General features: G+C 38.3%; 1 protein-coding gene across 2 annotated transcripts in view; it reads right to left on the bottom strand.

The window, feature by feature from the left end:
• Positions 1–4,495: 4,495 nt before the first annotated feature.
• The window catches only part of bach2b (BTB and CNC homology 1, basic leucine zipper transcription factor 2b), a 287,410-nt gene continuing 264,380 nt past the window's right edge, over positions 4,496–27,525 (bottom strand). For both annotated transcript variants that reach the window (XM_039747980.1, XM_039747981.1), the window contains 2 exons: positions 12,634–12,840; positions 4,496–10,690 (listed from right to left, as the gene is read on the bottom strand). In XM_039747980.1, the coding sequence (XP_039603914.1) occupies positions 10,181–10,690; positions 12,634–12,840 (717 nt within the window). In that variant the 3' untranslated portion in view covers positions 4,496–10,180. The remainder of the gene's footprint in view (positions 10,691–12,633; positions 12,841–27,525) is intronic.

The following is a 27,525-nucleotide window of genomic DNA, read 5'->3' as shown; positions in this document are numbered from 1 at the left end:
GGTACCTGTTGTGGAACTGGACCCGGACACAGACAGACGGACATCGTTTGTTCACCCAACAAACTCGTTTTATTTACAAATATATTTAAAATTGTTTTAGTACACGTCCCAGTGCCTCCAGCACCGATTCCCCAATATCCAGGCTTCACAATCCTTAGTGCCTTTCCTGTCCGCCGCCTCCACTCCTCTCTCCGAGCTCCGTTCACTTCCACCCGACTCTTGCCGATGACGGAAGGGAGGCGGCCCCTTAAATACCAACCCAGATGGGCTCCAGCTGCTTCCCCAGCAATCCCTCGTGGACACACCCCCTTGTGGCGGAAGTGCCGGCTGCACACCCGGAAGCCCTCCGGGTGTTCCCAGTCCTCTTCCCTCCAGCACTTCCAGGTGTGGCGGAAGTGCTGAGGTCCAGGGTTCTTCAGGCACCGGAGCGCCGCCTGGCGGTGGCCACGGGGCACTACAGGGTTGGGCTTCCATGCCCTCTACCCATGGCCCCCAACATAACCTGGGCGGTCACCCCCTCGTGGTCTGGAGGAGGCACAAGCCCTCCTCCGGTCCTCCTGGGCGTTCCGGCTGGGCTCCACCCCCAGCTGCATGCGACACTGTCTAAAACAGTTTTACAAACTCTTTGAATTAGTTATAAAGTTTTTTGAAAAAAAAAAGATGATTCTCTATGAGAGAATTAATTGAAATTTAAAAATGATATAGCTTATTTGACAGATCTATACAACAAATTTAATGAAACGGATCTACAGCTGCAACGAGATGATTTGAATTTTATCAAAGCAAAGGCAACTATTTCTGCGTTCGTGTCAAAACTTGCCTTCCACAAATGAAATTTAGGTCAAAGCCAATTTTATCAGTTTCCAAATCTTTCTTCAGTGGAAATGAATGATGATGACATTCTGGTTTATAGCTAGCATCTGGAAGCACTTAAAGAAGATTTTACAAATAGATTTCAGGATTTACTCAACATGGTCATTCTAGATTGGGCCCTAGAACCTTCCTCAAACCTACAAATAGCAGAATTATCACTGCAGGAGGAGTTGATAGAATTTTCAACAAATGAAGAGTTGAAATTGAAATTAAAAAATGGATATCAAGAATTTTTGGCTTCAATGGCAAATTCCAATATTATATGCAGCCTTATGGGCTGCAGCAAAGAAGTTTTTCATTGCATTCCCATCATCATATTTAGCCTAAAGAGGATTTAGTATGGTCAACAATCTATTAACAAAGAAAATAAAGATTTTCAATAGTGGAATGCAGTGATTTAAAATTGCTGATGACAAAAATGGCACCAAAAATCCAAAAATCTGTGTCATCACACCAAGCTCAGCCCTCTCACTAATAATATTATATTCATTTTTTTAATAATAGATTTTTTTAATCATACTTTGAGCAATGCACCAATATTGTTAATATCTTCTAATAAAATAATTTTAAAAAATGTTTTTTTTTTTTTTACAACATATAGTATACAATAGTATAATTCACTCAAGGGGGGTGCTATCGAATCACTCTTTGAAAAAGTGGGCTCTGACCCAAAAAAGGTTGGGAACCTATGGTTTAAACCTTACATTACTATATTATATTACTAATAGTGGCTTCAGAAATGTTAAGCTAACCCTAATGGTTAGTAGCAAGACTTGTTTGGCAAATTTTAGAGCTTACTTGTGCTATTGTTAAGGAAGGAGAACATTGCACAAGAAATATAGCTTTTTCAGATTTGACTAAAATACTTGCCTTTTTGCGCAAATGTTGCTTTTTTTAACTGATATCTTAATCGGTACTCAGTTGCAGCCCTAATCAGAATGTTGGGGCACACTACTCTAAGTCCGCTCTTGACTGCATAGGCAGTATATGCTAAGGCTATGCGACTATTTGCCCATGAGGGATGGTATTTGAACAGAATTAACTTGCCTTAAGAAAATAGGTAATCAGAGTACAGTAGAAGTTAAAATTTATTCAATATATTCTGCTCAACTGCCACAATTAAGGGCTTTACATCAATATTAAATGTCAGTTCTCCTATTCCTTCTGAACATAACAAAACAGATAAAAGGTTGGAGAATATGAGGCCTATGCCATCTGATTCAAACAATTTGTGGTGAGATAGTGTATAAAGTTTAACTTATCATCTAAACAGTGGCTTCAAATTTGAATGGTATATTGTGAATTAATGACTTGTCAACCTGTGCAGAACAGACCGATTTATCATGAAAGGGTCCTAGGGTAACCATATTCTCACTTTCAGGCTCATTAGTACATAGACCTGCAATCTGAAGCTCTACTAATGGTCATAGTAAATACTTCCCATGTTCTCTTTTATCTATGACCCAAGATTACACCAAAATAAGAATGGTTTATACTTTTATTCATGCATTAAATATTTAACATCAAGGTTTTAACATAAGATTTAACATAAGCTCAAAAAGAAGCAAAGCAAATTGAGTTTCAAATGACAAATCATACCAATACAACCTGGATGGATAGCCACTCTTCTTACTGGGACTCTAGGCACCTGTTAGATGGCCAGGTGACTGTTTGTAGGAAGCTAAGTGGTCCCCTGAGCTGGTGTCTCTGGATGGAATTGATGGAGTGAGAAACAATGAGCTTTTGCATAGCTCAGAATTCATGCCAGTTTTTTGCTTCTCTGCTGCACCTCTTTGTGCCAATGGAACATCATAGTGCAGGCCAGGTTCAGGCCTTGTGCCCCCGGACCAATCCTGGCTAGGCACATCTTATGTCTTCTACCAAAACCGAGTTTCACTTGTAGCCCTGGGTTAGGTCAAACTTGTTTTTTGTTCATGCAGTAACAGCAGGTCCTGGTTCATGGTTTATACTGGTTCTGATGTAGTATTCGGAGTTGAACAGGCATAGCAAGATCTTATATATTCTCTGGTACATGAAAGGTTTTTCTTCTGACTAGTTAAAGCGTTTTCAAAATACATACATTATCACATTAAATATACATGTCTTGATGATGTATGTAAAATATGAAAGGAAATCACACTAAACAATTGTATAAAAATCTATCTGTATGTTACAGATATAGTTGAAATTTAACATAAATCAGTAAATGTATCCATCTTAACACATTTGATCTTATATTGCTGTCATAGAAAAACAAGACATTTCTTTCCAGAGTAATCGTTTCCTTATATATTGAAGGCTAAGGACTCAATACAATAGTGAAGACAGAGGTGGCTACATAATACTTGTGGAAAGTACGAGTTAACAAGTTTGTCTTTTTATTGCTTTCTGTTGAGTACAACAGTTATTTGGAAGAATGATTTGGAAACTGTTTCATTAGAAGAGTTTTTCAGAGACCAAAATTATTAACATTTGATATAGACAGTCAGTCCCTCATAATTTGATCTGTGATATTGCACAAACAGAATAATAAAATAAACAAGTTAACAGGTAAAAGAGATCAGGACACTGAAGATAATGGTACATAATGATATGTTCTTTATTTCATTAACAGAAATGGTGTCTAGACATAAAAATCAGTTATTTATAACACTTTCAATTTAAATGAATGAAAAGGGGATTGTTTTGCACAATATTGTATTTACACTCAGTTGAGAACATCATAAAACCTATTAGGGTCATAGCGATTTTGAAAAAAAAAAAAAAAACATAAAAAAATAAAAGTAAACAAAAAAGGTAAAAATTCTTGGTAACAGAATTAGCATTAACAGCTATCTCATTTCAACAATATAAACACAAACACTTCTAGAAAAAAAATCTCAGATTACGAGCATAAGAACTAGTACATTAAAAAAAGATGCACCATATCTACGAAAACATTAATTCCATAAAATCTGTGTAAAAAGCATGTAGAAAAAACACCTTATGCAATTTGTTGATACAGTCATTGACCAGTTATGAGAGGTATGAAAGATTTTACAGGTAGATAAGTGTGTGAAAAGTCCATACTGCTAACCCGGGACTCAGAGCTTGGAAGCCCCTCTGCAAACACTAATTTCACCCTGTTGTGAATATGGCCTCTGAGAGTCGTAAGGCAAAGAGTTGGAGGTGCACTTGTATCCAAATGATTCTGAAACAAACAATCATATAAACAAAGCCACTGGATAGTATTCAAGAGCACCGGTAGGTCAAGCCCACCTTTAGACTTTTGGGAGATGGGGGTGGATGACATAAGTATAAATTTCAACCATCAAGAATCAATAAGAGGCAAGTCTTGCACTTGCTACTCATTGATTAACAACAAAGCCAGGATTAATACTGACTCAGTAAGCAGCAATAAAAACACACCAGCTATCATCATCATCACCTCTTGGTACACCACATTTTCGACGCCACCATTCACCAGAAATAGAACTTACAATGCCAGAAATAGTCACTGTGTAAGCAGCATTTTAGTTAGTGAAAATACGTACTGTACATTGCATGTTTTTGGCAGTTGACTTTGTTCTGATGGTATTGACCAAATTACTGGTGGAATTACTTATTGCAAATGAGAACATTGGGGGTTGACTGCAGAAAGAAATGAGCCCTCAAACTGTGGTTTCCCACTAAATTTGTTCACAATCCTCTTTTCACATTTCTCTTTTCAAAAATGCATAATATAGCCCTTTTCTGTTTTCCATTTGTGCAAATCTTGTAAATGGAGCTTTTTCTCAGATGTGCCCCATTTATTCAAAGATGATAAAACAGGGGAAGATATCAAAGAAAATAAATTCACTTATTAAAATGAACTACTTTTGTGTTACAAATAAAGAGAAAAGCATGAAGTTTGGGGGGCATTAATGTCTGTTCCAGAATCAACTTGGACAAAAAATTAAATTCAAGGCACCTTGAGACAACAACAAACAATAGAAGATCTACACTATACAATTTAAGAATTACTAACTACTAAAATGGACAAAGCATATGAATAAAAGCTATCAGCAGCTATGAAACATAAATCTACTGCAAAAGACTACACGTAAATCCTGGCAGTCTTTAAAAAATGGGCTACAAAATTAACCAAATGACTCGCAACTACAAACCTTAAACCTGACTTGAACTTAGAGCAAAGGCGCTAGTAAAGTAAGGGAGAATTCCAATTCAGTTTAAGCCAATTTGCTTCTGTCCATAAAGCCAAAGAAAGTGGTTAGGAAGACTGGCCATAAATATGGGACCCTGTTATCAGCTCACTGATGTGCTTAGGTAATGCAAGTAAGCTTTCCAGACCCAGATGGGTAGGCAGGGATCTTTTCTTTAGAATATTAAAAATCTCAAAGATCTGCTGGGAGAAAAGGAAGACACTGCTGACAAGTATACTGTAATGGTTGCATCCATTTACAACAATCCCAGCTTTACTTTGAAATTGAAGTAAACATTTAAAAGTAATATCAAATCTGTGACAGGATTTGCAATGGATTGAGACCAACTTCTAATCTCTCTCTCATTATGTCATGCATATTCTTCTATTTGGAAAAGAGGCTCACTAATGTTTTAGTTATTTAAAATAATAAAAATGTAGAGCAGGTGCAAACCCATAAAAAAGGTAGACATCAACATAGCTTATTAAATGGTATATATATATGTGTATGTGTATATATATATATATATATATATATATATATATATATATATATATATTATATATATGTATGTATGTATAAGAGCAGTGGTTCACGATATTTTCACATTTGTACTCTTAAAGCTTGGCACCCAATTCTTTGAAGAAGGTGATGCTTTGCACTGGACTAGCTTGTAGAATCAGGGGCTAAATTTACTGCTACATAAAAAGCACACCAAACACACACCAGAGAAACCATTTCAGCCCATTAATGGTTGATGGGTCTATGGGGAAATTATAAATAGGTAATGGCCCTTTAGAGGGAAGTCAGTTAAGTGCAGCAACCAGCTAGGCTTCCCTTATGTATGACAATAGTGCACTGAGTCTTTAACTGGGAATGTTGGGTTTATTTTGGACACACATTCAAGCTAGCGTACCATATGAGTCAGAACATCAACTTCTTTTATGACCAAAAACAACTCTGGTGAAAACACAATTCTCTCTGTGTACAAAGTTGCAAATATATCTCTCACATGGAGTAGTTAAGAAAGACACAAATCCGCTTTTGATGTCATTCAAAGGACAAAAATTTAAAAATTTCAGATTGGTTTGTGAAATGAACATTTTTGTCATAGTTTTTTTCCCCATTGTGGAAAACAAAATTTTAGCAGTTTGCTTACAATTGTTGAAAACTTAATATAGTTAAATTTCATGAAAGTGGCATTGCAAATGACAAGCAGGAAGGAGAAGACTAACTAAGGAATTGTAAAAGGGTAGTTGCAGGCTGCTCAGCAGCAAGTGTTGATAACATGCTGAAGTGATTTGCTCTTGAATGGAGTCATTCACTAACAGCAATGGAAAAATTACAATACTGAAAAGATGTTAAATGTAGTTGTAGGAGTGCTCTTTGTTGTGTAAGACATTTGCCCACATTTACATCTGCACTGCTATTGTTCATACCTCCACCTATCATTATTTAACACTTTATTCTTCAGGGCATGAACTAGTTAGCTGTTTTCCACAAGGTCGGCTGTATACTTTCATAGCAGCTACAGTTTCCAAATGTATTATTAATACAGGCAAAGCCTACTGTTTAGCCCATATGACCAAACACTAATAGTATATTAATGATAAATAAATAAAACAGGGCACTGTATGGCACATGTCTATATAGAAGATATTTTGACAAGCCACTTGAAGTGGTCTATACTTTTTACAGAGACAGAGATTATCTCGCCATCAACACCTACAAGGTGAGACCAGCCTTAGTATGCTAAATAAAAAAAAAAAGGTCCTTTCCTACTCGTTTAAGGAAACCTGCAGGAGTATCTAAGGAGGTAACCCATTTGAAATGTTTTAAAGTCACTACGGTAATGAATGTGAAATATTAAGACCTCAGGGTCAGGCTGGTTAAGATTGGCTTTGGTCAGGTCAGGTCTGGTTTTAGTGAGGATTTCATTGGACACTTGTGCAGACAGGTGCTTCAGAAAGATCTAAGAAGGCAAACACTAAAGCAAATTCACATTATTCAACAATACAGAAATGAAAGACACTAACAGCTTGATGAAAGTTAAAAGTTCAATACATAGTCTTTTCATGCATTTTAGAAAATTGGATGCAAAAGTACTTATTATAAATAAAAACAACTATTTAATGATATTATATATTTGAGTTAATTTTCAAAATGTCAATACACTTCAAATAAACATTTTTATATTGAGTGGCTGCAATAAATGAAGTCCTGCCAGACCACTACTGCTTTATCATTACTGATTAGATCTTCATTTGTTCATTTGGTGGGAAACAGCTTTTCATTTTTTTTTCCTTTTGAAAGAATACAGGAAGAAAGGTTTGCATAAGGTAAATGAGATGGATGCTGCATGACAGCAGTAACTACAAATGAACACAAATCCATTTTTCTTATCCAAAATCAAGTATGCTTTTCTTTGTCAGTGTGTGTGTAAATGGATGTAAGTGAATGTAAAAAATACAGTGTGCTTCAGAAAACGCAAAAAAAGTAAGCATTAATGCCAAACTGAAATATCTTAAGTGGGTTAACTGCAAGAATTATGTACTGAAAGGTTTCACAGTCCTAACCTTTTATGTCTAATGTCTATTTCATTTTAGTGTGGAATCAACACTTACTTTTTCTTTCTTTATATATATATATTAATATATATATATATATATATATATATATTATATGAAATGTATATTGAATGGTTATAGCGTATAAATAATTTACGCACACATAATCCATGCTTTTAGTACTCGCTCTTTTCCTGTTTCTTTGATGCTGTCTAAAGTATGTGCCAGATCTCAGATTAGACAGGAAACCATCCATTGCCAAATATGCCAGCTGAGGTTGACAAAAATAAGAATGCTATTATTACCCATACTCCCTACTAATTTGGTAACATGTTAATAAAGCAGGTGTTAAGCTATATCTTTGTCACTGTGGAAGAACCAACAAGAGGAGCAGAAATGAAGTTGAGGCAATTATTGCAATAATGTTCCATTTGTTACACAAAGGTTGACTTCCACTAATGGGAAGACAGACCCATCTTACATCTGGGCAAAGGTTACTCTCTGTCATGTGCAAACTACTAAGCAGAAAGGAAGCACAAACCTTAGTAGCGGTGCACCAGTGACAGAGATAAAAATGTGGCAGTTAAAAAAAAAAAAATAAATATATACGTACATTTGCTTTTCCACTTGAGGTGACTGCTCAGAGATTTTTTTTTCAAGTTTTTTATTTTCCTCTTTCTCTATATACACTACCCAAAAAAAGTTAATCGCTATGCAATTTTAAAACTCTATGCATTTAGGGTGCAAACAACCTATGCACAGCTGTTGTTAAATGTAATTGTATGCAGCTCTTGACCAGTTTTAAATGTAATAGTGCAATTTACAATTGGTCATGTGATTACTTGTAGCCAATCAAATACAAATGTGCATCAAAGGGATTTTAAAATATTATCCACTTTGCTTTTTTTTTCTTCCAAATAAATTTGGCATCACTGCCAAAACTTCAAGGAGCACAGGTACTATCACTTAGATTCCTTTACATTTTAGCTTATATATGAGGTGCAGACAGTATTTCTTTTCATTCTATGATACTAAAGATTCAAATATTTTAATAACCTTATGGTTTTCTTCTTCTTTTATAAGTGCCAAATTAAAATCCTACTCTAACTTTCAACATTTGAAAAAGTAGGTACAAAATATATTCTGAACAGATGATTTGCATTGTGAGTGCTTGAAGCATTTGGTTCAAAGTGCTAACATTTGAAAGGAGTTGAGAGAACTTGTTGTAGTGAAACCATCAAATGTATGACCCACTGGAGAACTCCGATAAGAGCATAGCTTAAAATTGGCTTCCTATCAACGCCTCCAACACTGTGTCCCAACAAAGGAAAGGAAAACGACCGAGTGCTGTACCGTTAAACCTATGGAAAGTATGCCCCATATGACATTATCATTGTTTCAACCTTTACTCTTGCACGTTGATTTAAACATATTACAGTCCTACAAAAAGAGGTTCAATATATCATTAATAGCTTCCAATTAGTTCATATCCTACAAAAAAATCCATTCGCTGGATTTTCACATACCTGTGTTCCCACAACAAACCCACTATTTTTAACACTCTAGTTTAGAAGGCCATTACATTCGAGAATTTTGCTAATATTTTTAATTATCTTCACAAGGCCAATATCCTGAGTGTAAGAATAGCTTTTTGAAAAAGGAACAGAAAGACAAAAATGGGGGAACTTACCAAGGACAGGAAACAGAAATGAGATTCAACGATACCACTCAGCCCCTGTCAGAGATGTCAGACTCACATCTTGGTGTCAACGAATATTAAACTTCATGTCTGAATTTTTAATAGCTTTTCTTTTGTGAACTATATCACCATGCTTACATGGCACCACGGGAGAGTGCCACAATATATACAAAAAAAAAAAAAAATACAAAACCATCAATCAAGTAGACAAAGAGTGATATTGCTGATGTGAGCTAATTAGCCACCTCGCCATTCTTAGTTATTCCTTTGATTTTCTTTAAATATGATAAAAGGCAATAGAGGAATGTTTGAATTCAAACTTCTGTACAATACAAGTGAGGGGCTCATATTTTAAAAACGCTAATATGCAGTGATGCTCAACAGATTTTTGCATATGATTACATGATACAGTCCAGTGGCTGTATACAATGCATGATGTAAAGTAACTATTTAATTTAATGAACATTCAGAAGAATTCCTGAGTTTGCATTGCTGTGACAAGGGCCACCAAGAGACAGAGAAGAAAAACAGAACAGAAAACGGTTACCAGGTCCTTAAAAGGTTATAATCTGAGATGCTGTCTGCGCCCATCCCTGGTATAATTGAATTCCAACTTAAAAAAGCAGTGTTATCACTGCTGCATTCCTTGCATCAAAGCAAAGTGTAGCACCATTGTAACAATTTCAGTCAAATTTTTATATTAAAAGAGGGAACACCTGGAGAGCAGTATTGCTTCTGTTAAGACAACTGTAGTGTCAACCATTTTAAAAAGAAAAATGACCTAATGAACACTGGCAGAAGCTGACTGGCCCACCTCCCTCCAGGTAGAAGAGACTTAAAAAAAAATCAAAATTTTCTTTCTAAGTACAGTCTTTTCTAGGCTGTTCGTCAGTTGTACATTTTTCAGTCATTTCTTGGCAAAAGTCTACAGTGACGGTTTGACTGTACTGTTCCGCATTAGCCCCCCGTTCTAGGTAAGCACCTGGGTCAAGTGCTACATCAGTTAGGCAGTTTTCTGATTCTTTGCCTGGGAACCATTGTGCCCCCAAAGAGGCAGTGCTGGGTTCTGTGCAGCACTGAATGCTTTTCTCCTTACACTGGGACAGCATGAAGTTTTTTTCTAGTCCTGGGGTTGGAGAATTGGTGGAGGAAGAGGATGAGGAAGGTTTAATGCTGGTGGCTGTTGTGGGGCCACTTTGATCCACAGGCCTGAGTACAGGGCAGTTCCTGTGCAGAGACTGAATCTGCTCAGGGCTCAGTTGCACGTCCCTGCACACCTCCTGGGAAAGACATGAAAAATTCTCCCACAGTTCTCCCATACAGGCTTTCAGTTGATTCCTTTCTGTAAGCAGCTTTTCCTTCTCACATACCTGTGAAAACAGAGAAATCATTCATATTTAGCGCAAATCCTGTCTAGCAGATGGCACTGTTGTTAAAATGTTTAAAGAAACATAATTTAGTTCTCATAATCAACTTGTTCTGTTTCAGTTTGGGGCTTGATGGTCAAAACCATTTTAAATGACCAATTGATCCATTTTTTATAACACAATTTAAAGGGTTTGTGAACTTCCATATCTTGCTACAGTATTTTGGAGTAGTCATCTTTATTATCATGAATCATGTTGATTATTTATGTACAATGGAATTTGTTACTTTACCCATTGAACATAAATTGGAAATTTATGAATATTTATTTGTATTTGTATTATTGTTGGTGAGGGTAGTCGTCATAATATATGACAAAATAACAGGTTGGTAATCTTCATTATGTATGTTTTTGTTTAATGGTGTTATTCTTCTAATGTTTTATCATTATTGATGCTGGAAGCCTAATACATTGTGGAATGCAATGCCTCTCTTAGTCTCGCTCCCTCATAAAAATTTAATAGAGTCTATCTCTTTCCCTGCCACTCTGATCACCCACAGGACCTTCCATGTGACTCAAATGATCTTTCTCTGTCGTGTTCACTGCTTTCACATTCAGGCTACTTGCTCTGCCTCACCTGGCTTACTTGGCGTCACAGGCAACACCATCTGCACTCGCTTTGGCCAATTCCAAGAGCTGATGTTAGGATCCTTTCAAAGACAGTGGCCACATACCCAGGCCAATGGATTGTATGACATGAACAGATCTTGTATGTTGTACTCTTCAAATGCTTCATCATCTCTCTCTCTCTTTCTCTCTCTCTCTCTCTCACACACACACACACACACATAGACACACTCTTTGCACTTGGTCCTTTTATTGCTAGCTTCTCAGGGTGGCCCTGTTCTCTATCCCAGATCCATAGTCCCCTAAAAATTTTCATACCAAAAATAACACTGCATACTAACACATGGAACTGTATTAAAGAGGTATCTTTGAATTGTTCAGCTCCTATAACTTTGGGCTCTAGGGTATAAAACTGTAAAATGACATCTTTAATTTACACAATGCCTGACCTAATTAAAAGAAAAAGAGATTCTACAAAAGGCTGCTGAGGTCAGAAGGACGAATATTTGGAAGACATTCTTCCTGTGCTTTGGAAAATCTGGTATTTGACACAGAAATATTTTACAACTGAGTACATATGTTAGCAACAAATAGCACAACTTTTGTGGCAATACAGATATGCTTGTAAAAAGTGAAAATTCATGGGGCTCACTATAGACTTTGCCTCTCAAATCTCAGGATGCCTTCTATAAAAGGTTTCCTAATAGCTTGAAAAATGGTCATAAAATAATTCCCATTACAACAAAATATGAAAGCTATGAGGTGTGTTGGAATCAAGTGCAATTACACCTCACCTTAACACTGTCTCACAATACTGCTTGGGCTGGACTGGGCCAGGCCAGGTTAAGGCAGGCACCTAATTAAGTGCCCCCCCAGCTCTCCCCTCAACCCCTGACCAAACACCCAACACACTTTTAACAGAACTACATTCTTTCATTCACTCCTTGGCACTTCCATCCAAATGTCTCTTTTTCTAAGCTGTGCAAGTCACTGTCATACGATACAAACATGGAAACAGATTCTTTGACTTTGACCATTACATCAAGGACTCGGAAGGGGAACGGTATAAAAAAGGAGATAAAAATGCAATGAATATTGGGTTTTTCGGTACTGTGTACGCTGTATCAACTTACAAAGTGCAGTACAGTATACAGTGTAGAGAAGGAGGAATTCCTAACAGATATGAGAGGCTGGGTTCTTAGTTAAGCCTGCCGAAAGACACGTGGCTTGATTGTTTTTGACATTTTACCATATAGGTTTTTATATTTATTTTCCATTGCACTGTATAACATGCACAAACAAGGCATCAGACAGACGTACCAGTTTATGAATCTCACATTCAAGATTCTGAATACAGTCAAGCTTCCTCTTCCGACAGCGTTGGGCAGCAATACGGTTCTTGCTCCTCCGACGGACGTCATGAATGTACTCTAGTTGCTCTGAGGTCAGTTTGTGCATTTTTATCATCATTTGGAAGTCATTCCTTGGAAGATCTGTGATTTGATCTACTGGAAAAGGAAGCTTGACCTACAAGAAGGAATAAATAATTGAGTCAGTTAAGCATGTGCAGCATTAAATGGTTTAGGTCTTTCAACAAAACTTTGTCCTTCTTTATCATTGGTGTCATTATTTTTTCATCTCTCCCAAGTTTCTATGTCATCAAAAATATCTGAGTGAAAATGATGAATAGTGTATAACCCTTATAGCAAACTACACTGAAAGTGGAGAAGGGCTTAAATAAATAAGACCTTGAATGAAGACATGGATAATTGGCAGGAGCAGGTAAATAAATGATCCTGCTGTCTCACTATACGTTTGTAAATTGCTACGAAACCCACAAGACGACATACTTAATTTTAGTTACTTCAAGTAAGCGATGAACAAACAGGTCAGTATCACAAAGCCTGTGATTTAAATGTTGACTTCGGCTTTCTTCAATTATTTATCAGCTCTAAAAAGTTTTGAAGAAGTATGAAAGTGCAAGAGATATACAGGAGAGAATGCAAAGAAGCCACAGATGATATGAATACATAATTTGTCAGGACATAAAGAGGACAAAGTTGAGAGCTCATCGCAATAATCATTTTAATGAACTCAGCAATTACTGAAAAGGGAACCATAGAGAAGCGTAATATAAAATAATTATTATCCACTGAATTTTGCATTTCTATGTTGATTGCAGAAGAACTCTTTTACCCCAAATGGAAAAATAATACATCATTTATATTTTTCTAACTGGAGGATTAAATATATTTTTCAAAGTAAAAATGCATGTATAATGGATTAGATATTGCCCTTACAACGTCAATGCTTTTCATAGCAAAACATATACTGATTTTTGGCATATGAAAAATACATATTTTAAATAGAAAATGTGCAAAAAATACATAGGTGTAATAAAGCTTTATGTTTATTTACAATATGTAGTTAAATCTGTATCAGAGGGTTATTACACAATTATTAATATATAATTAATATGTACATGTAGATATAAATATGTATACCTATACAGTATGTATCTATAGACAGACAGATAGATGTTAATATTTTATCACACTTTCTAACTCTCACAGTGGGATCCCAAGGCAGCCTTCCTAGGCCAGCTGGGAGGTATAATTCTCCCATTGGGTCCTGGGTCTTCCCAGGGGTCTCCTACCAGTTGGTTGTGCCTATAAAACCTCCACGGGAAGGCATCTGGGGGATATCAGGATCAGATGCCAAAACTATCTTAACTGGCTCTTCTTGATGCAGAGTCAGTGGCTTGTCTCCGAGCCTCTCCCTAACATCTGTGCTTTTCAACCCTATCTCTAAAGGAGAGCCCAGCTACCTTTTTAGAAAGGTCATTTTAGTCATGACCCAAAGCTCATAAGCATAGGTGAAGGTATGGATGTAAATTAGCTGGTAAATCAAGAGATTTTCCTAGTGGCTCAGCTCCTTCTTTGCCACTGGTATAGTGACCACATAACTGCACTTTTCCTCTTGCTCATAAAAAGCCCCCTAGATACCTAAACTCCTTCACTTGAGGCAGTAACTCACCTCCCACTCAGTGAGGACAGTCTAACCTTTTCTAAATGAGGACCATGGCCTCAGATTTGGAGGTTCTGAACCTCATTCCCTGCTGCCTCACACTCTGTCACAAACCATCTCATTGTATGCTGGAGTTCACAGCCTGATGAATGAAACTACATTGTCTGGAAAACGTAATGACTCATTTCTAAGGCAACTGAACTGGACACCCTCCTCTCCCCAGCTGTGCCTTGACAGTCCGTCCATGAATATCACAAACAGGACTGGTGACAAGTCTCTTGTGGGCCTACCACCTGCGGGAGGAAAAGGGACCAGGTGTGATGTGACATGGATACCAGTCAAAGGCATTTTTGAAGATGCTATCTCAAAAATCTTTGGGTCTGGCTTTAAAGCTCAGCTATTCTGTTCTCTTAATGTGTTTTACTTCACATTTTTTACTCAGACTCCCTTACATGTTTTGTTCTAATTGGGGCTCATCAGGTGTACACACCTTTACTTCCCCTTACGGGGATCGAACTCAAAACATCAGGGCCTGAGATGGCAGCTGAGGGCTCTCTGCCGGCAATCGGAAAGTGGCCAGTTCGAATCCCAAAAACATCAAAAGTGAGTCTACTCCATTGGGCCCTTGAGCAGGGCCCTTAACCTGCAATTGCTTTGTCCTGGGTATGATGATAACCTGCATCCAGCCCTGCAAGCAGGTCCTCCAACTTGCAGGGAAAACTCAGGGGTTGATGGCAGGATTGGCACTCCAGTGTGGTGCTGAGGTGTCACCTGTTGCATGGCTGCACTCAGGTCCCAATCTGGGTGGTCCGTTGTCAGCTCCCAATAGTCTCTCTTTCTTTCTTTCTTTCTTTCTTTCTTTCTTTCTCTCTCTCCTCTCCCTTATGACACTGCATTCCTCATAAAAGCTATGCTTCAGTTCAACTAGCAACTTGAAATTGTCCATTGGATTACTGTGATTGTGACTTTATTTGTCTTTGGCATTCACCTTTGCCCAGTGCTGTGAGGTTACACTTTGTCTCCGCTCCCTGTGATAATGAATTAGGATATGAAAAAATAATATTCTCAGAATAACATCAAGCTACAGGCATAGGGTGCATACACTAAAATCATGAAATCTCAAAAATGACCTTTTAATATTGTATGAAACAGCAAATTTTCATTAATATTCAGTTTTCATTGATACTCAAAACAATACCTTTATTTCACTTGTGATAAACATACAGTTATGAAAACTGTGTGAATATATTAAGTATTTTAAATTGTGTTAAAAATAATAATATATAAATAATATAATTATGCTAAATACAATTTATAAATGTATTTAATAACATTTGAGAAATTGACTTTTATTTAAACTACATAGGAAATATGTTGTGATATGGGAAATAACTGAAACATAATTTCACATATGCAAATTATTAATTAGCAATTATTAAAACTGGTTAATGAATTTCTGGATCAGCGGTTAAGCCCATCCACCAATGTTAGACAAAAGACTAATTGTATATTGTAAAAATATTTGGATATAACATTACATATTAAATTTACACTTTGTTATTTAGGACTACAGATTCAAGCAATCCCTTCTTGTTCTGATCAGCTCTCATTTTCTTATACACCATGTCTGCTAGTATATATATAACAATGTGATTATATGCTATACATATCAAATTGTCTTACAGCAAAGGATATAAAGTAAGATAATAATGATATACACCATTAGCTCATTTTGTATCCCGTGTAATGAAGACAAAAAACAGCAGTATATATATATATTGTTTCTGGAGATTGTTAGAAATTCTTAATACCTATATTGGGCAACCAATTGCCAGTTTATTGTCTGATGGATGTTTCTCAGTCTCGGGATGATGAAAATCATGGGTACTGTAGAACAGCTAAACATCCTTCTAGTGAGTTCTCTATAGTCATAACAGCTTTTAACTGAACAGATGGGAAAACGAAATCTTATCAGGATTGTTAAACGTGTCTTTAATCATTTTCATAAGTCCAAACAACAAGGGTTTGCATATACTGTACACATCAGATATTACACACCACTGGAGGCTGAAGCAAACCCTGGCAGCACCAGGCTCAAGGCAGGAAACAGTTCTGTACAGGGTTCTGGACGAATGCAAGGCCTAATCATGCACACCACCACACACAGTTACACTCAAGAGCAACCCATTAAACTGAGCTGCAAGAGTTTGGGGACCTGGGAAGGAAACTGATTCAGACACAGGCAGGATGTGTAAAAATGCACATGGATAATGACTGGCTGTGTGATTTGAACCCAGGATCCATGCAGCAACAGTGCTTGCCACTATTCTATCATGACACCTAGCATTACATTCCAATTTTGCTAAAAAATGTTATTTTTAATCTATTTTTTACTCAACAATGTAAAGTAGCAGTGAAGGGCAAAAAACACATAGCCCGTCAACAATAAGCACAAACAGGATACACCTGGTAAAGAACAGAGGTTAAACAGGGTAACAGAAATGGAGCAATGCACACACAATGAGTAATTAGCTCATCCATTAGAGCAGTTTAACACACAGAGGAAACATGACACAAGATGGCGCTGTCACCACAGAAACCATACAAAGAAATACAAGTACCAGCTGCAACTTCGTCATCTACTTAAAATTACACCCACATATCATTGCTAGATAAAAAGAATACAATTGGAGGTGTTCATTCAAAGTCTTTTTGACTTAATTTACAAGAATGTGAAGTAATTAATGTTGCTAAAATGCTGATCTAGTGAGCAGGTCAAATGCCACAATAGTGCTTATAACTGTTTTGTTAATACAAAAACTCACAGACTATGTACCCTCAGTCACTGGCTATAATACCCGTCTTACTAATAAAAATACATTTCTAGTACCTTGACTTGAAACACCATGGTAATGACTGGCACTTGCAAGAGACAGATCTTATTAAAGCTTTGAGCTAACTGATTGGTATAAGCAAATACGTCTGAGAGATTTCTATTTTAACAATATTATCTATATAAAAGAACATCTTGTAGGTGACACTTGCCTATGCAGGTATTCAGTAACCCACAAGACATTAAACAGGAAGCTAAAGTGTTGTTGGCTCTTTTGTGTAGAAACATTTCCATCATGGAAATTGTAGATTTAGAAATTAATCTATAATAGGATATGGTTCTAACAGATACAGATACAGATACAATTATCTGGCTGTGATTCATGTGTGCCATTCAACTCAACTATACATGAGAACATAGGCAGCCATGCTCTCTTTTTTCTACTTCTTTGGTGTTACATTGCTCTTTGGCATTATAAATGAGTCTGCACAGGTAATGACGCTTACTGGTTAAGATGCTGGAATGTAAATTCTAACACTTTATATATATATGTATACAGTATACTCATTATAACACACTTATATAACATACTTTGACTCAGTGTGTAACCCTGGGCCCATCCCATAACACTCCTTTGCTGTAATTTAGCAATATATTAACAGTTGCATTTCCTAAGTCTCTTTCAGTAGAAACTTTAACTATACTGTAAATAAATACATCCATCTATTTGTTAACAGACCTGCTTAATCAATTTCCACATCATGAGGATGAATAATACATATAACTGTAAGATGACAGGAAAAGTTTTACAAACTTAAAATAAAACCCACATTGTTAGGCAGCTATGTTTACTTGAGCAGAGTTAAGGGGGTGGCACCCTGAAGGTACTGTCTTACGTATAAGGAGGGGCAGCATGCATCATGTGAGAAGTGATTTTTGTTGAAGACAGACTGCCCAGCAATTGCTCCATTTTAATGCTGATCTATCTCTGACAGTTAAAAATCTGCAATGGGCACAAGATAGGTAATAATCAAGGACAGGTTTAAGTCCACCACAGAATAAACTCATGAATACACCAGTGCATATACCCGTCCAATTTCCCTTGACTAGTAAGTTTAGCTTTAAAATGTGCACTGTACAGCATGGAACATAGCTGCACTGCACTCACTCAGTGACACTCTACATCACCAGTAGCTTCATAGTTATAAGGGTTAAGCTAATGCTGGGCATGCACTGTGTGATTTTTAGAAATCATGGAAAAGTGAGTACTCACACTGCATAATAGAGTTGTCAGTCGTCTATTTGCTGAAACTGTAAGAACAGGTTCATTTGCATGGACTTCCCACATCATGGGTACTCATACTATACATGTACATGGCCCCACATTTCTAACATGATGGAAATCTTTCTGATCGTAAAATAATCTAATCATAAGATGAACTCGGGCATCGCAACCCCTCTCATACAGCATGTAAAACGATCGCTGATGTAGCTGAAATTCTTGCCAACTATGAAAATCAGTTGGCAACTGCAAATCAAGCTTAAAGTTGGACCAAAATCATATAGTGCATGCCTGCAATAACAGAAGCCAAGAGATGGAATTTGAATTAATGTCTTAAGACTTAGTATGATTTGCTGTCCAGCTCTCAAAGTTTTGTTATATTTCTGTACAAAGAAGCCACTGATAGCTGCATGCATTAGCAATATGCTAGCAACAGTGACCAAAAGATCTAGAACAAGATTCTATCCATCATAAAGCCCATTTAGTCCAGTGCAAGATTGGGAAAACCTAATCCTGTACCGGCAGCATACTGAATGCAAGGCAGGAAAAAAAACCTTTGAGCAGAGTGTCAGTCCACTGCATAACATATTAACTCATACTGAGAAAATGTAGTCACCAATAAATATTACATACAGGGTCTTTTGGTTGAAAGGTCAAACACCTCAAGTGACTGGGCTAGAATCCGAACCCATGTGTCTTGAGATGTGACTCAGCACAAATAACCAGTACAGTTAGTCAGTTAGTCATTTTCTAACCTGCTTAGTCCTGAACAGGGTCACTGGGGTCTGCCAGCACCTAACCCAGCTAGCATAGGGCACAAGGCAGTAACAAACACTGGACAGGGCACAGGAAGAAAACCACAGAGACACAGGGAACCTCTGTTTGGTCAATGCCATGTTTGACTTTGTCCTGGGGAACAAGGAGGCTACCTCTGTGCAACTGAAGGTCACAAAGGGGAGGTATTTAACTGCTGTATATGCTTATGCACCAAACAGCAGCTAGAATTACTAGGCCTTCTTGGAAGGCTTGGTGGGGAATCCTGAAAAGGGCAGCAAAGGGACTCCACAGTTCTGCTGGGCAACTTTAATGCCCACGTGGGTAATGATGGGGACACTTGCAGAGGGGTGATTGGGAGGAACGGACTCTCTGATCTAAACCTGATTGGTGTTTTGTTATTGGACTGTGCTAGAGAAAACTTAGCTATTAACTAAATTAACTGAATGGTCTCCTCTCATTTGCCATATTTCGTATGTATGTTCTTACTAGCAAAATACCCGTGCTTCACAGCGGCAAAGTAGTGTGTTAAAGAAATTATGAAAAAGAAAAGGAAACATTTTAAAAATAACGTAACATGATTGTCAATGTAATTGTTTTGTCACTGTTATGAGTGTTGCTGTCATCAAGGATTTGATTATCATTATTTCTTTCAATCAGGTTTGTATTTGGAGGATGTGTTGTGTTCAAGTTACATTCCGTGTTTGTCAACCGTCGTAAAGATAACAGGTTTTATTCATCGAAATGTTCACTACCCAAATCAGTACTCGTGAATCTAAGATGTTTAACAGGCATTCCCGTTATTAAGTTGTGGATTTGCCTGCGAATATTTAGCGGCGGCGTGTCTATGAACTTAATTTAAACTTAAGCTTTACGACTTGCTTTCCTATTGATATGTCTACAAAGGCTTGTTCAGATTCAGAGGGTTGTTCCTTTCTTACTGCATCAATAAACAGCTCGTCTTCCTCTTTATCTGAGACATCACACACTGCATGTACTGGTTTACCTTTCCCAGTCCTGCAAACTTTAGTGAAGTGGTTCAATTTACCACATTTTTTACACTGTCTTCCTTTAGCTGGACATTGACTTTTTCCACAGTGTGCTTTGTTTCCGCAGTACCTGCACTTATGAATATGCTTGTATGCGTCACTCGCTTGATATTCTTTTGCTGCCTTCTCAATTGTGTAATGCGTTTTTCGTTCAGCGCTCTTTGGAGATCTTGCTTGTTGTCTTCATACTGCATTCAGTCAGTTCACGTGAGCCGCTCGGAGTACATGCATCAAAGGTTCTCAGCAGTGCTTGTGCTATCTTGTGCAATCTTGCGATGTCCATGGCTTTATTTAATGTTAGCTCAGACCCGGCACCTAAAAGTTTCTGTCACACTTTTGCTGAGTTTGTGCCAAACACTAGTCTATCCCTGACCATCTCATCTTCATTTGCATAAGCACAGTCCTTCACAAGCAATTTTAGCTGCAGCCTGAAGGCCATAGGTGCCTCTAGAAGTGGCAATCCAAGGCCTAAATGGTGGACACTGTAAGTGAGGGACGCGGCCCTGGTGGTCAGGGAAGCAAAAACCCGGGTGTAGGATGAGTTCGGAGAGATCATGGAAAAAGAAAATCGATCCGGCTCAAAGAGGTTCTGGCAGCCATCAGGCAACTCAGGATGGGAAGGCAGAGCTTCACCCAGGCTGCTCTCAGCAAGGGTGGAGACATGCTGACCCAGACTAAGGATGTAGTCTTGTGTTGGAGTGAACACTCAGAGGAGCTCCTGAACCTGACACAAACACCCTCTTGCAGAGGAGGCAGAAATGCAACAACATCAACAACAGTCTGAAGGGGTGTGGAACTCTGCCAAGGCTGTGTTTTTGTCTCCTATCATGTTTGTGATTTTCATGGACAGGATACCAAAGTGCAGTTTGGGAAGGGAGGGGGTCGAGTTTGGTCACCTTAGAATTGCATCACTGCTTTATGTAGACAATGTGGTCCAGTTGGCTTCATCAGGATGTGAACTCCAGCACACAATGGAATGGTTGTGATCAAGTGTGCACCTCCAAATCGGAGGCCATGATCCTCAGTAGAAAAAAGTTGGACTGTCTCAGTGGCAGGTGAGTAACTACCTCAAGTGGAGACCTTGTTCACAAATAAGGGGAAAGGGCAAAGTGAGATTGACAGGCAGACCAGGGCTGTGAGCACAGTTATGCAGTCGCTATGCTTCTCTGGTGCAGAAGAAGCCGAGTCAGAAGGCGAAGATCTCCATTTACAAGACGATATATGTTCCTGCCCTCACTTATCCTCATGAGTTTTGGGTAATGACTGAGAGATGAGACTGTAGGTATATGTAGCTAAAACGAGCCTTTTAACCAGGGTGACTGGGTTCTCCTTTAGAGATACGGCAAGAAGCACACATATGTGGGAGAGGCACTGAATAAAGCTGCAAACCCAGTGCACTGAAAGGAGCCAATTGAAGTGGTTTGGGCAGTTGATGGATGTTCCATAGACGCCTCCCTGCACAGGCTTTACAGGCATGACCGGCTGGGAGCAGACAACAGGGAAGTCAAAGGGCCTGCTGGGAGTATTATATCTTCCAGATGGCATGGGAACTCCTTGGGATCCCATAGTATGAGTTGGGCCTCACTGATAAGCTTGTGGCCCCCTCAGATAATTGATGGAAAATAAATGAATGCTTAAATGTTAATGGGGAAGGAATCCTTTTAAAACAATATTTGGTGTTTAGAATTCAGGAAGGACATGAAGAAATATTTGTTTAAAGTACTGTCCTTACTGGAAGCAAACATTTGAAATGCAGTGTATCTTCAGCTCTGTTATCTTTTTTGTAAAACAACTGTTGATGGTTGCATGGTGTCTCTGTGAGGCAGGAAATCAAATGACAACTGAACACATCAATACTCCACTACACACTCTTCATCTGCAATGAGGTTGAAATGAACAGAGGTGTGTGATGTAGAAGGACAAAATCTTCAAGTAAGTGAGTTTTTTGAGCTTGCTTGACTAGAGTACCCCACTGAAAGGCAACTCTGCGTGGGCAGTAGGCTGTTTTGTTGCTTCTAGCCTCCAGTTAGACATGGTATCATTTGGTCACCTGCACGTTCACCAGATGAGGCCATCTTTAAAACTCTTAAAACTTAAGGAAGAAAGTGAAATTTTTTAACCTATAAAAGAAATAATTTAAGAAAAAAACTTTTTTATGTAATAAAACCACCCCTGAGTCATAAATTCTGCAGCCTCACAATTTCTCTCCCTCTTTCAATTAATGACAATAGCAAGCTTCTAAGGCTTGTATTGTATGTGTGTCTGTCTAGTTTTGCTCAAAAATGAGCACAATCAGCAACGCCTGGAGGTAATCGGGATACTGAAATGATGAGGGAGAAAAAAAAGTAGCTACCCTCATTCAGCTGACATCATTATTTTCTTTCATTCGCCTGACAGACAATTAGGTGGAAGTCTTATTAGCTTTTGCCGTTTCTCTTCCTTTTTTCCTTTTCTTACAAACAGCTTGCAATTAACATTTCCGCAATTCAGCATGTTACCATGGTGGCAAGCGAGGCTTACAGCACAAGAACGAAGGGTCAATGGTGCCTAATCATGTGCTACAATCCTGACATGCCAATGCCGCTCTGGAGTCGCTCTCTTTGCCTTCCACAACTTGGCTTGACCTTATGGAACTCTTTTGATCATCTCCTCTTCAAAGAGTTTGAATCCCTAACTGAGGGAGCTTATGGACTGCAGTCAAAATGCTTACAAGGAGGAAACAGCAGTGCACCAAAATTGTATTGTGTATGTGTATATAAAATGGAAAGCTATTGCCTCAAATGTACAAAGAAAATAAAGTGCTGGTACTATTCTACCAATGTCACCACTCATTAAAAAAAATCATGCTGCTTATGTTGATACATCTGCATGGACATGCTAGCACTAGGAGAATAAGCTGACAAGTTTGTACAGACACGAGTGAGCATCCAGTACACTCCTTCTGGACATCCAGTGTGCGGATCTGAGTTTACGGTTCAGAATTCATTAGCTGAACTGAAGGTCCATCCACTTGTTGACTTCACTTGTCCTTGGATGCGGTGAGCCAGTCTGTGTCTTTCAGTTGTGTCTTTGGTTTACAGTGTTTCTTGATTCAGATTTTTTGGTGCACTTTACGTGTTCTAAAAATAAGCTTATTTAATAAATGCACAAACAGAATTAATGTATTTAAATTTAAGAGCATTTGTATGTCCTAAAGGCATTAACTAATTAAGAATTAATTTAGTATATGCTAATGCATGTGCAAATGGCCAAAATGTCAAAAGTAAATGACTTGCAGAAAAATCACAACATTTAAACAATACCTCTTGGGCAGGGTTAGTGACTTCCAAGAGATGTGGCTGGCAGCGTAAGCGTGGGGAAAAGTAATCTTTTATTTTTCTTGTCATGTCAGGTGCTTGTGGAACAGTCAAAACTGAGGGAATACTGGGACTTTAGCTGGAGATTATTTTCTTTTTCTACATAATTTGTCCTAAATGAAAGTTTTTAATTGTTTAACCTCAGTATCCATTAAAGGATCTGCCCAGAGGGCAATGTGTCAGGGAAAAGGCAGGTGGGTAAAACTGCTTCATTCAGTTAACCATTTTGATTACAGCGTGTTTCTGTTTGGGGTCATGGAGAAATGGATTCACAAGGCAAGGCACGTTCGCCTAGGATAACCTGAGATGCCTGTTCACCTTACAACTTTAGACCAATGAAACCTAAATGACAAAAACACCAAAAAACAATATGCAAAGTTCACACACACAGCAACATAGATGGAGGCCAACGGGTGCTCTCTGCATCGCTACACCATCCCAGGCACATTAAATCCTTGTTTTCCATGACAACACAATGTTTCAGCTTAACAAAGCAAAAGTTAATACATCATATAACTTATAAATCATTATTACAGTACAAAAAAACAAGCAAAGAATAAACATTTATGAACCAATTTTATTTTACATAGTGTCTTTCATAGTTTATCACTGAATGCTTTACAAAGCAACTAACATCAGAATATACAAGAAATACAAAACTGTGTATTTAAAGTGCTAGAGCACAAAGAAGACGGGGACCTAAAAATGAAATGTAACACTCTCAGTTATGGGATATAGCAGGGAGGACTTTAGTATTGATTCAAAGGTTGGATCTAATAATTATGTGATATATGGTAAGCCAATAAAGCTTTTAGAATGTGGGTGTCAAAAAAGGCATTGCATGCTGAAAATGTGGAGATTGTAGAAACTGTCTGGCTTTAGAAGATCTTAGAATGTTACCAAAAAACAGTGGATTCAGGCAGGAATGAAACAGTATCAAGGAAAGTGGTGCTGGTCAGTTTGTGGCCATTTTGATCTAAAGAGTAGGAAGTCGAGTTGATGCACTGCTGATTTACCATTAGGATTTCTGTAAATATGTGTACAAAGAAGAGAAAGGTGAGTTTTGGAAAAGGATAATGGGGTTGATGCCTGGGGTGACTGCACTGAGTGGTGACCTAAATCAGCATACTGGAGTCAGTGCTGATGGTTATGAGGAAGTTCATGGGGGCTTTAGCTACTGTATGAGGACTGCTGAGGTTGAGAGGATTCTACAGTTAAGTGATACAATGGAAACAGATATTAGACACAACATGTATGAGGAGAAAATTTGTTGATGAGGAGAAATCTCTTGGTTGAGGAGATTATTTCGTTAGAGGTATGAAGAAAACCATGAACAAGTATACTGTATACATTACCAGACTGAAGACAGGCAAGCTAACAGAGAGAGAGAGAGAGTGAGAAATAAATTTGCTGAAGTTTTGGTAGCAAGAGTGAGTGAAGTCAGTGGATGTGAATGGCAAGTGAGAAGCTATGAAGGATATCTCGTTAAAAATAATGAAACAAATCTGTTGGTGGACAAAGAGGCTCCAGAGACACCAGAAGAAGGAAACAATGGTGGAATGTTGTTGAAAACCAATTGTGAAAGCACAAGAAGAGGTGGCAGTTTGCATGTGAGCTGCAGAATGAGGGTGGAAAATGAAACATGGCAAAAGAAAGGATACGGTAAGAGTAAATTGCTGATAATTGATGGTATTAAGGATATCAGGAATAAGTACATACAGAACTTCTAGAATGAAGGCAATGAATGGATAATGGTACTTGTGGTGAGAAAAAGTTCAGGGCAGTGGACAACTGGAGTGGTGTCAAAAATGTTGAAGACAGCGGAAAGGTACTGGAGGTTAATCTTTGACACTTCCATGCAACATGATTGTATGCAAAGGGAGAATGGTAAAGACTGGAAAAGATATGTATTCATGTCAGTCTACATTAGAAATGGTGTTCTACTGGAGTGTGGGTCTTGTTGAGAGAACAAGCATTTGGATCAGGTGATGTTGTCAGTGTATGAGGAAGCACAAAAGGTGGTCAGGACAGGCAGATAGATGGGGATAGTGAAATGTTTGAGGTGAAGATGAGGCTGCACCAGATATCTTTTCTGAATCCAATACTTTATGTGATAGTGATGGAAGAATTAACTAGAGAAAGGCATGAAGGCCTGCCATGGGAACTTCTGTATGCTGATGATCTCTTACTGATAGCAAAAATGGAAGTGGAATTTAATTAGAAGACACTGAAATGGAAAGCTAGCTTGAAAGTGAGGTAAATGTAGGAAAACCAAGGTGAAAGTGGCATGAGGAGTGAAAGAGTAGAGTGCAAGTTCATGTTGCAAGTACTAGAGTTAGGCAGTATATTGTGTAACGGGCAGCAACAGCCATTATCTGGCCGGGACGCCAGTTGGATAGAAGGACCAGGTTAGAGAGCAGAAGGGTCCTACCTTCCCTGTGATGCTAGAGGGCAGCCCTCATGGGTGGCTACGGCACCATGGATTTCCACAGGGCACGCTGGGAGTTTGAGTGTGGCACAGCCCTATTGGGTTCCGTGGTACAGGAGGCTTTCACCACACCTGGGGGTAATTCCAGGTCTGATTAATGAGCCACCTGGAACACTCCCAGGGTCTGCTTAAAAGGAACTGCCTCACTCTATTCAGACAGCCAGAGTTGGGAGGAAGAGGGACAAAGCTTGCCGAGAGGAGGACTGGAGACGGACAACATGGAGAGAGGATGAAGAAGAAGACGAAGAGACTGTATTTGGTGCTTGATGTACTGTGCTGATGAAATGAGCAAGGGAGATATGCTTTCCGTGTGTAAATAAACATGTGCTGTGCTAAACTTGTATCTCTGCCTGTCTGTGTTGGGGTTGGGGCAGCTGGAGCGCCCCTGGTTTCCACAACTGGTACTGAAAAAAAACAACTTTTAAATCAGTATAGTACCAGCAGTTTGACACTTTCAGTACTGGAAAAAAACTAGGTTTAAAAGACCTTGTGATCTTCTCTTTGTTTTGACTCTTCAAGCAGAGGAAGCCCTACCCCTACCCCACTGCTCTTTAATGCGCTGGAGGCTCCATGGGGAGGCCCACCATGTCTGTTCAGTGTGATGGATAAAACTAAAAGGAACCACAGAGTTGTGGCAAGGCAGGAAGGCCATGTGTTTATGTGGCAAAATATGACAGTGTGCAATTGTACTGAGCACTAGGTAGACTGGAGTGAGCCGGGGTTAAGGTTGCCATTATTACTTCAGCATTGTTTTACTGAGGCATAAAAACTGGTATCAATACTGAAGTCAAAATTTTAGTACAGATCCAACACTAGCATGTACCGTAGAAGTGTTAGGAGAAATCCAATCCAATGCATGGTTTGTCTGTAATGATGTGAATGGTAATCTGCTGGCACCAAGTGCAACCTTTAGAGGAAGATAAATGCTGAGTTGAGAGAAACATTGGCATGCAGGACAGCACAAGTACAGATGTCTTGTGTACTTTGCTCTAGAAGGAATCAATGCTGTTTCAAATGGACATGCAGTACTTTATCACTCAATAACAACATCAGTAGAATTTTTATCATTTTCTTGATCTTGGTGCTCACTGATGAAAAAGGCCCATTTAGTGATTTTGTCATTTTTAATAATTTTCTGTTACTTAGTTAGCTTGTAAGTAGTGATCTGCCACAGGCACAAAAAGAAAGCAGAAAAAAAAATTAAAATAACAGTAAGTTTATAGAGGAGAGGAGGTCATTCTGTTCATGTAACTCATGTGTTTGGTTAGCTGGTGCAAATTTGTCTGAACAATAAAACAACTTACAAATTGAGACCCATTCTTAAATAGGATGAGATGTATCTCTAATTTTATAGTCACACGGGATTGAGGTAGTCTGTGACTACTTGCAATGGACATTTACAG

This window comes from Polypterus senegalus, chromosome 3, assembly GCF_016835505.1.
Source record: "Polypterus senegalus isolate Bchr_013 chromosome 3, ASM1683550v1, whole genome shotgun sequence".
Lineage (NCBI taxonomy): Eukaryota > Metazoa > Chordata > Cladistia > Polypteriformes > Polypteridae > Polypterus > Polypterus senegalus.
Note: the sequence above shows the minus strand (reverse complement) of the source record. Positions and strands in the feature narration are given on the sequence as shown.